At 56.7% G+C, this 11,306-nt stretch overlaps 1 protein-coding gene across 3 annotated transcripts in view; it reads right to left on the bottom strand.

Annotated features, from left to right (window-relative positions):
* Positions 1 to 109: 109 nt before the first annotated feature.
* The window catches only part of FAM222A (family with sequence similarity 222 member A), a 28,802-nt gene continuing 17,605 nt past the window's right edge, over positions 110 to 11,306 (bottom strand). For all 3 annotated transcript variants that reach the window (XM_064392244.1, XM_064392246.1, XM_064392245.1), the window contains one exon: positions 110 to 2,267. In XM_064392244.1, coding sequence (XP_064248314.1) covers positions 1,060 to 2,267 — 1,208 coding nt within the window. In that variant the 3' untranslated portion in view covers positions 110 to 1,059. The remainder of the gene's footprint in view (positions 2,268 to 11,306) is intronic.

Raw genomic sequence — 11,306 nt, forward strand, 5'->3', positions numbered from 1 at the left:
TGAGGAGCCTTTTGTAAATGAACAAATCTATTAAACACAGAATTACACAGAGTGAATAACGGACCATAATAATTTTGGAATTGTTTGGGTTTTAGTTTTTTTTTAAAAAAAAAAAAAAAAGAGAAAAAAAAGGAGGTATGTGAGCGCCCCAGTACCGCGACCCAGAACCAAGGTAGAACTGACAGTAAGGGAGGAAATAAAACAGCCTGGAAGTGTGAGAGCCAGGGGTTCCCAGGAGAGAGGGGCTGAGGGGGTCCCAAATCTCCTGGTTGAGTGGGAATAGGAGCCGTGGCCACTGTGGGGCCGGGCGAGAGGAGGAGGATGAGGAGGAAGAGGGGTGGGAGGAGACTCTGTAGCAGCCAACACATAGATGTACAGCCTAGTTAACCAAAAAAAAAAAAAAAAAATTAAAGAAACCAAAAAATCTGTTCAAGTTTTCAAGTGTTTTTCTTAAATAGCCTCCAGACTGTCCCCAGTTATTAGCTTTAATCAAAGCAGTGCAAGTTACGGACTTCAGCTACAGGTCAGGCGCCAGCTCCCTGCGGCCACGCACCGGCCACACGCCGGGCTGGGACCGGCCACCACTAGGCTGGCACTGGCCACCACGGAGCCTCCCAGCCACTGCTGTGCCAGGACTGGCCACTGTGGAGCCTCCTGGACAGCTGCCAGCTCAGCCCTGGCCACCACGGAGCCTCCCAGACCCACCCTGGAGCCTCCCGGCCGGGCACAGCACCGGGCTCTGCCCCGCTCTGGGCACCGCCAGCGCAGCAGAGCCTCCCCTCCCTGGATAGCAGCAACTCGTAGCAATTCCCTGTTCACATTCGTGGAGATAAAATGATTTCTGAGCTATATAGACAAGCGGTCCTTCGGCCTCGGCTTCCAGCGGGTCGCGGGTGTGTCCAGTCTGGGGACCCCGGTGCAACGCCAGTGTCCCGGGAGCCCTTTTGGCAGCCGACCCCGCGTCCCCCTCCCTGTCCCCTGCCCTCGCCGCCGCGGTCCGGTGCCCGCGGCTCGCGCCAAAGTCCTCGCCCTGGGTTTGGGAAGAGCAGCATCGGTCCCTTATCTGTAGACGGGCAGGCGGATGTGGGCGTGCTGGTGGTCCAAGAGCCTTGGCACAGACACGGTCTCGTAGCCCTTGCCTAGCATCTGCTCCTTGATGCAGGGCGGGTGGATGTCGTTGATGAGATACTCCAGGGACTGGAGGCTGCTGCTGAGGATGGAGGTATTGCAGAGGGTCTTGCTGGGCAGCCCCTCGGCCGGGGGCACCCCCAGCTCGCGGGGCCCGGCCCCCAGCTCCGGGGGGTTGTAACAGTCGCTGTTGGGGGTCACCAGGATGCTGTTCCAGGGCGGAGCGAAGTACTGCCCCACCGCGAAGTTGCCGTGCATGCAGTTCAAGGGGGACGAGCTCACCTTGTCGGCAGCGCCGCCGAGGCCGTAGGGCCGCGAGGCGCCCGCGCACGTCTCGGGGGATTTGCTGAGGGCCCCCCCGCCGCCGCTGCCCCCGCTGTACATTCGCAGGTGCTGCTGCTGCTGCTTCTGCTGCCACACCAGGTAGTCCATGCCCTCGGGGTAAACGCCCGCCTTGGGTCCCAGGGCGGCGGCCGGGTTGGAGCCCAGCGGCAGCTCGGCGCCCTTGCGGCACTCGGGCAGGACGGTGCCGCCGTAGCCGGGGCCGAAGGCGCCGTGCTTGGCCGGGCTGGGGTGGGCTGCCACGACGGCCGGGCAGCCGGGCTGGGCACCCTGCGCCTGGCACTGCTGATTGATCTGGTAGATGATGCTCTGGATGGAGGGCAGGTTGGAGGGAGGCAGGGCCAGGCTCCTGCCCGCCAGCGGCAGCACCGAGGCCGCCACCGTCACGTTGGGGGGCACGGGACCCTCCAGCTGCTTCTGGCCGCCGTGGTAGCTCAGCTGCCCGGCGCAGGAGGGACCTTGAGCTAAAGTGCTTGAGGCGGGGTAGGGAGCGACGCCCACCTGGGCGGGCGAGAGCTTAGTCCGCTTCCCCTCCGAGTTCTTCACCACGCTTTTGCCGGAGGCTTTGACGATGGCCAGCAGCCCCTGGTAGCCGCCGGCGTGCAGGGGGTAGGGGCTGTACCTCTGCCCCGTGGTGTCGTAGCCGTTCACCGTCCGGTTAAGGTGCTTGTGCTGGGGGACCCTGATGTTGGTGGGGAAGATCTTGATGGTCAGCGGGCTGTTGGCCACCTTCTGTGCGTAGGCGTCCAGCTCGGCGGGGCTGGGGTAGCGCGGGGAATGCATGGGGGCCGTCTCGCCTGCGGGAGCAAAGCTGGGGGTGAATCCAGTGCCACCAGGATGAGGGGACCCTGCAGCCCAGCAGCGTCCTCCCCCAGGGCGGATCCCACCCGCTCCCGGCAGAAACCAGGTCACGGCACCGAGCTGTCCCCTCCCACTGACGGGAGCCACTTGTAAGTGGCCTAAAATAAACTCGGTGTGGAGAATGGAAATGTCACTTTACCCAACGGGGGAATCTTTCTCTGAGATTGGATTTAAACTACATTATACAAGCAATTTCATGGGTGCTTTGCGCTGCTACGAGAACCTCACCAAAAATGGAAAAGCATTGCATTTACCAGCCATAAATCAGCAGTTCCTATAATGAGCACAAAAATGTCACTTTTATGCAATTTTACAGATGAACAAAACTGGTGAAATTAACTGTGGTAACCTACTGGAGTCAGCAAAAGCCACTGCAGAAAAAAAAAATTATATATGTATATAGTTTTGTTCCTTTCAAACTCTTTCCTGAGCAAGTTTCTGCCATTCTGGTGTGAAAACTCATTTGTCGTTCCCATTATACTTTCATTTGGAGTTTATCTTGAGTATCCAATGAGCCACCAACTGTGAAAATGATTAAATCTACAAAATCTATCTAATAGAAGGAATAAATTAGGTGTTTAAAATCTCCACACACACTCACACACACACACATGCAGGCACGTGCATGTACACGTTGGAACATGGGAATGATGGCTGGTTCCCAGCTGGTTCCCAAAATTCCCAGCCCTGCCAAGGGGTGTCTACGGCACACTGGGAATGCCAGACCTGGTGGCTGCCCAGGGGAAGGTTTTGCAAGGGAGAGGTGGTAAAATTGGGGGTTTTGGGGAGGCCCAGCCTTGCCAGGCAGCTCAGCCCCCCAGTACCTGGAGCAGTCTGCTCCCGATGCCACCAGCATCAGCAACCCCTGACGCCACCACATCCTGGGTGGCAAAGTCACCACGGAAAAGCTGCACCTCTGGGTAAATTCCACATTCCCTGTGAGGGGATTTCCTGTCCCAGTCCTGCTCTGAGTGACATTTCCATGGCTGTGACACGCCCAGATGAACCAGACATTGGCTAAAATCAGGATTCAGCAGGAGGGATGCACTGGAATCTGTGACTGTCCACATCACCCCTGCTCCCAGCAGCAGAGGGGGGACACAGCAGCGAGGCTGTGGCTGCTCTCCATGCTCTCCAGGCTCTCCATCCATGGCCACTCTCCATGCTCTCCATCAGAGAACTGAGAGAATTGCCCAGGCAGGACACAGCCCTGTGCCAGCCATTGCTCCCATTAAGCTGATGTTATGGGCTTTTCACAGGTGTCTTAAATAGACATTGTTATTAACGAGTGTATTAAGCCAATTAAAACCAGCGCCTTTGAGGAGGATTTAGAGGAGCTGTCGGAACACAGGAGGAGCAGCACCAGCAGCTCCCTCTGGCAGGACACGTGAGGACTTGTGGCACCAGGACATCCCAGGCACTGAGCCTCCGGCCCCTGGGAAGCTCCTGCAGAGCCAGCAGGGCAGTGAGGGCACACTGAGGGGGCATGGTGGGCTCTGATGGGCATGGGCACCCTCCAAGCCAGTGGGTGCAGGGGGCTGAGAACAGGACCCCTCTGCCCAGAGGCATGGAATGGCACAGCACGGAATGGCACGGAACAGCACGGCACATCTGCATTCCCCTTCATGCCAGCACCACTGTCCTTGGAGGTGGCAGCATCGTGAATACTCAATTAACATGACACTAATTAGCTGGTGACACTCGCAGAATCCCTAATGAGCCCATACCATGGAAATACTCCTTTCCGAGGAAAAAATATTAAAAAACCAAGGGGCTGTTGCAGGAGGGAGGAAGGAGGGGATGTCACCTGTGGGCACCACGGCTCCCTGACGGGGATAACCACAACCCTGTCCCCAAGCCCTGAGGCTACAGGTGACACTTTAGGGCTGGCCCTGTGCCACGGGACAAGCCCGGTGATGCCAGCCTGGCCGAGGCCATCGCCGCGTGCCCGCAGCAGCCTTTGTCGCCTCTCTGCTCCAGCTGCGCTGGCTGTGACAAGCCACCAATTCGGTGTGTTGTCACATCTCAGGGTGACGCACCGCACCCCCGCCGGGAAAATTACAGAGAGCCGCTCTGCCGGCGGCTGCCGGCACGCCGGCGCTGCCGCTCCCGCACTAATTACTGCTTTGCAGCGGGCTCTAATTGCTGCGAGATGCAGCGGCCCGAGCCACGCGGCACCGGCGGGCGCAGCCGGCCCGACACTGCTGATGGCTGTCTGTCCTCGTATCCATCCCCTCCTGAACTTGGAGCATTGGAACCAGCCCTGACACTGCTGATGGCTGTTTGTCCTCATGTCCATCCCCTCCTGAACTTGGAGCATTGGAACCAGCCCTGACACTGCTGCTGGCTGTTTGTCCTCCGTGTCCATCCCTTCCTGAACTTGGAGCATGAGAGCCAGCCCTCACTAAGCCACTCACTGTTTGTCCTCATGTCCATCCCCTCCTCAACTTGGGAGCATCAGATCCAGCCCCGACACTGCCACCCACTGTTTGTCCTCTGTGTCCATCCCCTCCACAACTTGGAGCATCAGATCCAGCCCTGACACTGCTGCTGGCTGTAGCCCTGACACTGCTGCTGGCTGTTTGTCCTCTGTGTCCATCCCCTCCTCAACCTGGAGCATCAGATCCACCCCTGACACTGCCACTCACTGTTTGTCCTCTTGTCCATCCCCTCCTCAACTTGGAGCATCAGATCCAGCCCCGACACTGCCACCCATTGTTTCTCCTCCATTTCCATCCCCTCCTCAACTTGGAGCATCAGATCCAGCCCTGACACTGCCACTCACTGCTTCTCCTCCATTTCCATCCCCTCCTCAGCTTGGAGTATGGGAGACATCCCTGACACTGTTGCTGGCTGTTTGTCCTCGTGTCCATCCCCTCCTGAACTCCCCTGTGCACGGCACAGCCATCACCACCTCCTGCCATCCCTAAACCCAGCCCAGGCACTGCTAGCGACCAGCCCCTCCTCCCAGATGTTTCCCTGCCTCCCAGCTCCCTCCCTCACCGGCATTCCCATGGGATGCGTCCGGCACCCCCCCAGCTCCCCCTCCCTCCCTGACCTGCTCTATTTTTCCAGCCTGCACTCAATAACAGCTAAATAATTGAATCTGCTCAGCAGCCGAAGATTTGGTTTGAATTTTATTGGAATTTTAAATTGTTTTGTTTCTTCAGTATTTTATTACTGTAAATGGAAAATGCATCGCCCGCAGTAATAATCCGATGGCTTTTTATATTACTCTGAGCTTCTGCTTGGAGCATTATTGGAAAGCCAGGCAGCGAGGAGACCCCAGCTAATGGCAGCACGGGCTTATGAGATTACGCCTCCAGCTAAACAACTTTTTACTTTAGCAAATTGGCCACCAAACCCAGTCCCAGACACAGATGTAAATCCCAGACCCTGCTGGGGCCTCGGTCCGGGATAAATCTCTGCTTTATGGAGCAGGGAGCTCCAGCCCTGCTGTGCCCAGAGCAGCAGGATGAGGCAAAATGTCCGACAGGGACCAGGAAGAGTGGGAGAGGTGGGAGGAACCCTTCCCAAAACCTCCTCAAATGTGCCCACCTGCCTGCTGCTGGCATCACTCACATCCCCCACACATCCAGCATTCCCTGCATCTCCCAAATCCCCTACCTGCACAGCATTCCTTGCATCCCCTGCATTCCTCTGACCCCTGGAGCCCCTAGGGACCCTCACACCATCCCTGGCTGCAGCCACAGCCCCAAGGTCAAGGGAAAAAAGGAAGATGGGAAGAAAGAAGAGAAGGAAAGCTAAGTAGGGTTAGCTTGGTTTAACTTGGTTAAAGCAGTTGTGGGATCAAAATGGCACCAGGAAGGATGCCCAGGAGCAGGAAGGAGAGGAATGATGCTCAGGACCAGGAAGGATGCTCAGTCCTGGGAAGGATGTTCAGGATCAGGAGGAATATTTAGAACCAGGAAGGACAGAGTGGATCCTCACTGCTAGGAAGGATGCTTGGTACTGGGAAGGATGCTCTGGACCAGGAAGAGCAGGATGGACCCTCAGCACACAGCAGGAAGCTCCACTGTGCTCCCACAGCCCAGGTGCCTGTGTGACCCCCAGGATGGTGCTGGAACAACATCCCTGGCTGGGCTCCCTCTTTCCTGGAGGAGGATGAGCATGGGCACCAGCAATTTGTGCCTTTAATTTCCAGCCCATGAGGCTGCACTGCCTGGCAGCTGCCCAGCTCTGGAAGGGGATGGAGAGCAGCAGGTCTGGGTGCACAGAAGGAACAATTTGGGGATCAGCACCGGCAGCCCCACAGCCCTGAGCAAGGACTCCTCAGGGAGAAGCTGAACGTGGCAGGACACGGCACCTCAGTGGTTAACAGCAGCACCAGAGACACGTGCTGCTCCCTCCCTCCCTCCCCCCCATTCCTTCTGAGATAAGATGGGACAATCCTTATTTTTACACATCGAAGGCGCTACAATATTTTGCAATAAATGAAAGCAGTAATCTCGGCAGGGAATCTTTATAAAGCTGCCGAAGGCGACGTGTGGCTGGCTGGAAGCTTCCCTGAGCCTTCCCCGTGGTCCCAAAAGAAAAAGCTTTTCACCCCTTTTTCAGATGGGAAAAAAGCTGCAATGGAGGGCTTGACCCCAAAAAAAGCAGCTCAAGGAAAGTGTCTGCCCCAGCTCTGGGTCCCATTGCCACATTCACCCTGGGAAGGGGCATTTTCCTGGAGCCTTGAGCATCCTACCCAACCTCACCCTCCATCCCTGTCCTGCCCTGCCCCTCTTCCAGAACAGCACTGGCATTTCCAGCCCTGAGCTCCTGGTTTGCTCCTGCCCAGCCTCTCTGAGCTGGCAGGGCAGAAGGGCAGCAATTAGGCAGCATTTTTAATTGGCACAGGGGCAGGAGGGGTGGGAAGGGGAGCGATGCCGGGCAGAGGCAGGAGCACACTGGGGACCTGAGCAGCAGTGCCAATGGCTCTTATTAAAAAATAATAGTGCTGCAGCCTCCAAAGGAATTAAATTCTGTGAGAGCAGAGAGCTCGTCCCCAGCTTTGGGACCAGGATCCCTGTTCCCCTTGCAGCAAGGCAATCCCAGTGCCTTCAAAGCTTCAAAAAGCATCAAAAATCCCCTTTTTCTCTGCCTGCCACGCTGGGAACAGATTTTGTAAAAGCTAAACCCTAAATATTTGCAAAACACTTGGAAGAAACCTCAATATTTGAAAAACACTTGGAAGAAAACAAACAAAAGCTGCTACATTTAACAAATCAAGACAGTCCTTCAAGTTTTGGGTCTGTGCCCCAAGTAGCAAAGCTGCCTGTCAGGATTTGACTGCCCTGCAGGGCAGAGCCTGGCACAGCTGGCACACGGAGCCAGTGACCCCAGCCAAGGGCAGGGCACATTCTAGGGGGTCCCAGATGGAGCTGGGGGGTGGCTGGGGGGATGCTGCCCTGCCCAGAGCAGGGTGCCCAATGGGTGGGCATGGGGAGAGCAGCCATGTGGTTTTTGGGGGGCTGTGGGCACTGTGCCCCCCGCTCAGGGTGGGTTGGGCAGCTGCCACATCCCCCAGCCCTCCCGCCCAGCACCAGTTTCTATGGTGACAGTGTCCCCAGGATGGGTGGCACAGAGGCCACCACGCCGTGGGGTCCCTGCCTGCCCTCCCCATCACTGAAGGGACAGCACCCCCTGTGACCAGCACGCTGCACTGTCCCCAAAATCACCACACCCCACGGCACAGCCCCCTCCTGGCCTGGTGCCAGGAGCTGAGACAAACCCACCCCAGCTCCAGGGCTCCGGGGGCTTAAATTAACCCAACCACAGCAATAACAGCGGGAGGAATCCATCTGAACAACCGTAGGTGGCAAACCCCGCGCGGCAGCGCCGGAATCTGCAAAGACAACAAAATTCATGACAAAGCACAAAGGGAAGCGCCGGGCTCGCCGTCCCCAGATATTCATCCGTTAACACGTTCCCTTTTTAGGCTGACATGTCATTTCAGACGGGCCTTTCTTCCTCCCCTTTCTTCTCCCCCTTGCCGCGTGCGGCTCTGCCGAGGCGGCTGCTGAATTGGATCACCTCGGGGCGAGCACTTTATTATCTGCAGTCAAAGCGTCACCACAAATACCCGTCTACACACACACGTGTCACTTCCCATTTGTCTCCTCCACGAGGTATTAGCCCGGCACAGGCACCGTGCTCTGTGCCACCACAGCCACCGTGCCGCTGCGGGAAGATGCCCCGGTGACACCCCAATGCCACCCTGATGCTGTCCCACTGTCAGCCCAGTGACACCCCAATGCCACCCTGATGCTGTGCCACTGTCAGCCCAGTGACACCCCAAAGCCACCCCGATGCTGTCCCACTGTCAGCCCAGTGCCACCCCAAAGCCACCCTGCTGCTGTCCCACTGTCAGCCCAGTGACACCCCAAAGCCATCCTGATGCTGTCCCAGTGCCACTACTCAAGTGCCACCTCAGCACCACCTTGATGCTGCCCTAATGTCACCTGTATGTCACACGACGCTGCCCAAGCGCAGCCCTGAGGGCACCCCAACACAAGTGCCACCCCAGTGCCACCCATCTGAAGCCAACAGAGCCCTAAAAAGCCACCCCAGAGGCACCCTGAGGCCACCCAACACAACTGCCACCCCAGTGCCATCCCAGTGCCACCTTTCAGAAGCTCTGATGCCATTTAACCACAGGGCCTCCGAGGGACCCCGGGAGCAGGAGGGGACCCCACCTCTGTTGGCCCTGCAGCTCATCCCAGCTGCCCCCAGCCCCTCTGCTCACTCATCCACAGCCAATTAATATTGTAATTAATTTAAGGCACGGGTTCTGTATCCGCCAAGGGGAGCAGGGTGGGCACCTCCAAAGCAGGGTGCCCCATCCTGGGGTCTGCCAGTGCCCAGGAACCTGCTCTGTGGCCAATGGACATCACAATCCTGGGAAGTTTGGGCACAAACAAAACCTCCTCGTGCACTGCACCATTACCAGCCAAGCCCACCCCAAATCCAGGGCTCTGACCTGGCAGGAGATGGGCACTGAGCAGCCCCACCTCATCCTCCACACATGACCAAGGGAAAAGTGTTTTTGCAGCGATTCCTGGCAGGGAAAGTGCAAGTGAACAGCACATTTTGGGCCCAGCAGTTAATTGAACTCCTTTTTATGGCACGTATATAAATACACAGAACCATCATTAACCGATCCCTTCCAGAAACTGAAAATGAAAGAATTAATCTTACTTCACTCATGTGTAACCCCTCATGAAATTAAAATGATATTTTATGGGTGTGTACAAAAGCAAAGCCTCGCTGCAGCCACTCTAATGAAAATGCCCTTGGAACAAGCAGAATTGGGTAACGAGAGGCCATTAAATGGGGCTCACCCCGTGTGCAATTAACTGGTTTATCACTGATGAGAGTCCCCACAGGTGCGGGGAGAGCTGTGGGTGACCCTGAAGGCAGGGAGCCCTGGCCATCACCTCTCATTAGGGCCATCCCCTCGTTAGTGTTTAAATACCCAGATGGGCCCCGGGAGGGTTTGTGCCACCCCCAAAGAGCCATTTGTCACACTGTCCCTGTGGGGCTGAGGTGACAGCTCCCATGGGAGGATGTGAATGGTGAAAGAATGCCCAGGCTGGTTTGGGCTGCAGGGACCTTAAAGCTCATCCAGTGCCACCCCCTGCCATGGGCAGGGACACCTTCCAATGTCCCAGGTAACTCCAAGCCCTGTCCAGCCTGGTCTTGGACACTTCCAGGGATGGGGCAGCCACAGCTTCTCTGAGCACCCTGTGCCAGGGCCTCACCTCCCTCACAGGGAAGAATTTTTTCCCAAAATCCATCTATCCCTTCCCTCTGGCAGTGTGAGGCCATTCCCACTCATCCTGCCATTCCAAAGTCTGTAAATAACCCCTCTCCATCTTTCCTGTAGGCCACAGAGGATGCTCAAGGTTCACCTCTGTGAACTCCCCATGGCTCCCAGCCCCTTTAGGGGGACGCACATCCTGCTCCCTGCCACACTGCCAGCGCCAGGCTGGCTGGAGGAGGGCACATGGAATATAACATTTCATTAAATACCATCCACTGCTCCGTGACTGCTGAGAGTGGGAGCAGCAAAGAGTTTGGCCAAGCTGAGAGGGGCATTATTTGATTTATAATTTAAATGAAGCTCAGGATTCCTGTAATGCGCCCAGGATAAAATCAAAAGGGACCAGGCTGCTGGAGTTAATTGGACGTGATATTTTCCTGAGGATGCTGCTGCTCTGCAGGCTCCTGCTCCTCTGCTGGAGGAGGGAGGCACAGGCAGGGCTGGAAGGGCTCTGGCACCTTCCTGCATCCTCCTCAAGGCATGCCAGGCTGGTTCCTACGGAACAGCCTTGGGAATACCGCTGGCAACAGCAGCAAAGTCACCTCCAGCTCTGTCAGGATGGATTTTGTGGGATGCTCCAGGCCCGCTGGGATGCAGCCACACCGATGTGGGGGGCACACAGATGGGGGGGACAATACTCAGCAGGAAAGGCCAGGGGCAGAACCGGGGGGTGAAGGCACCAGCAGCTCCCTGCATGGGCAGGAAAATGAGTCAGCTCACCTTTTACGTGAAATTAATACCAAAATTAATCAGCGGCGCGGGCAGGATAATAGGATTTCACAGTGGTGCTGGGCCAGACGGCCAATGTGCCGAGAGCCAGACTCATTTAATATCGACAGAAACAATGCCAGAGGACAGAAATAAGACCCATAAAGATAATTACTGAGATACTCAGGAGCAAATTAAGTAATCAGAGGCACTTCTAAATTGCGCCTGGTTTGAAGAGCGCGCTCTCGGTGCGATTCCCCGCGCGGGCGCTCCGGTGGCAGCGGGAGCTCAGCCCCGTGCCAGCTCCCAGCCCCTCCACTGTGCTTCCCACAGGTGCCATAAATAAGGAAGGGAAAATTGTATTCCAAGCCAGATGCGTGGCCCTGGATGTCACCTGCAATTTAATTTGCGCTGGCAGGAGGCAGAGAGGAGCGAGACG

Source organism: Passer domesticus, chromosome 17 (genome assembly GCF_036417665.1).
Source record: "Passer domesticus isolate bPasDom1 chromosome 17, bPasDom1.hap1, whole genome shotgun sequence".
Taxonomy (NCBI): Eukaryota; Metazoa; Chordata; class Aves; order Passeriformes; family Passeridae; genus Passer; species Passer domesticus.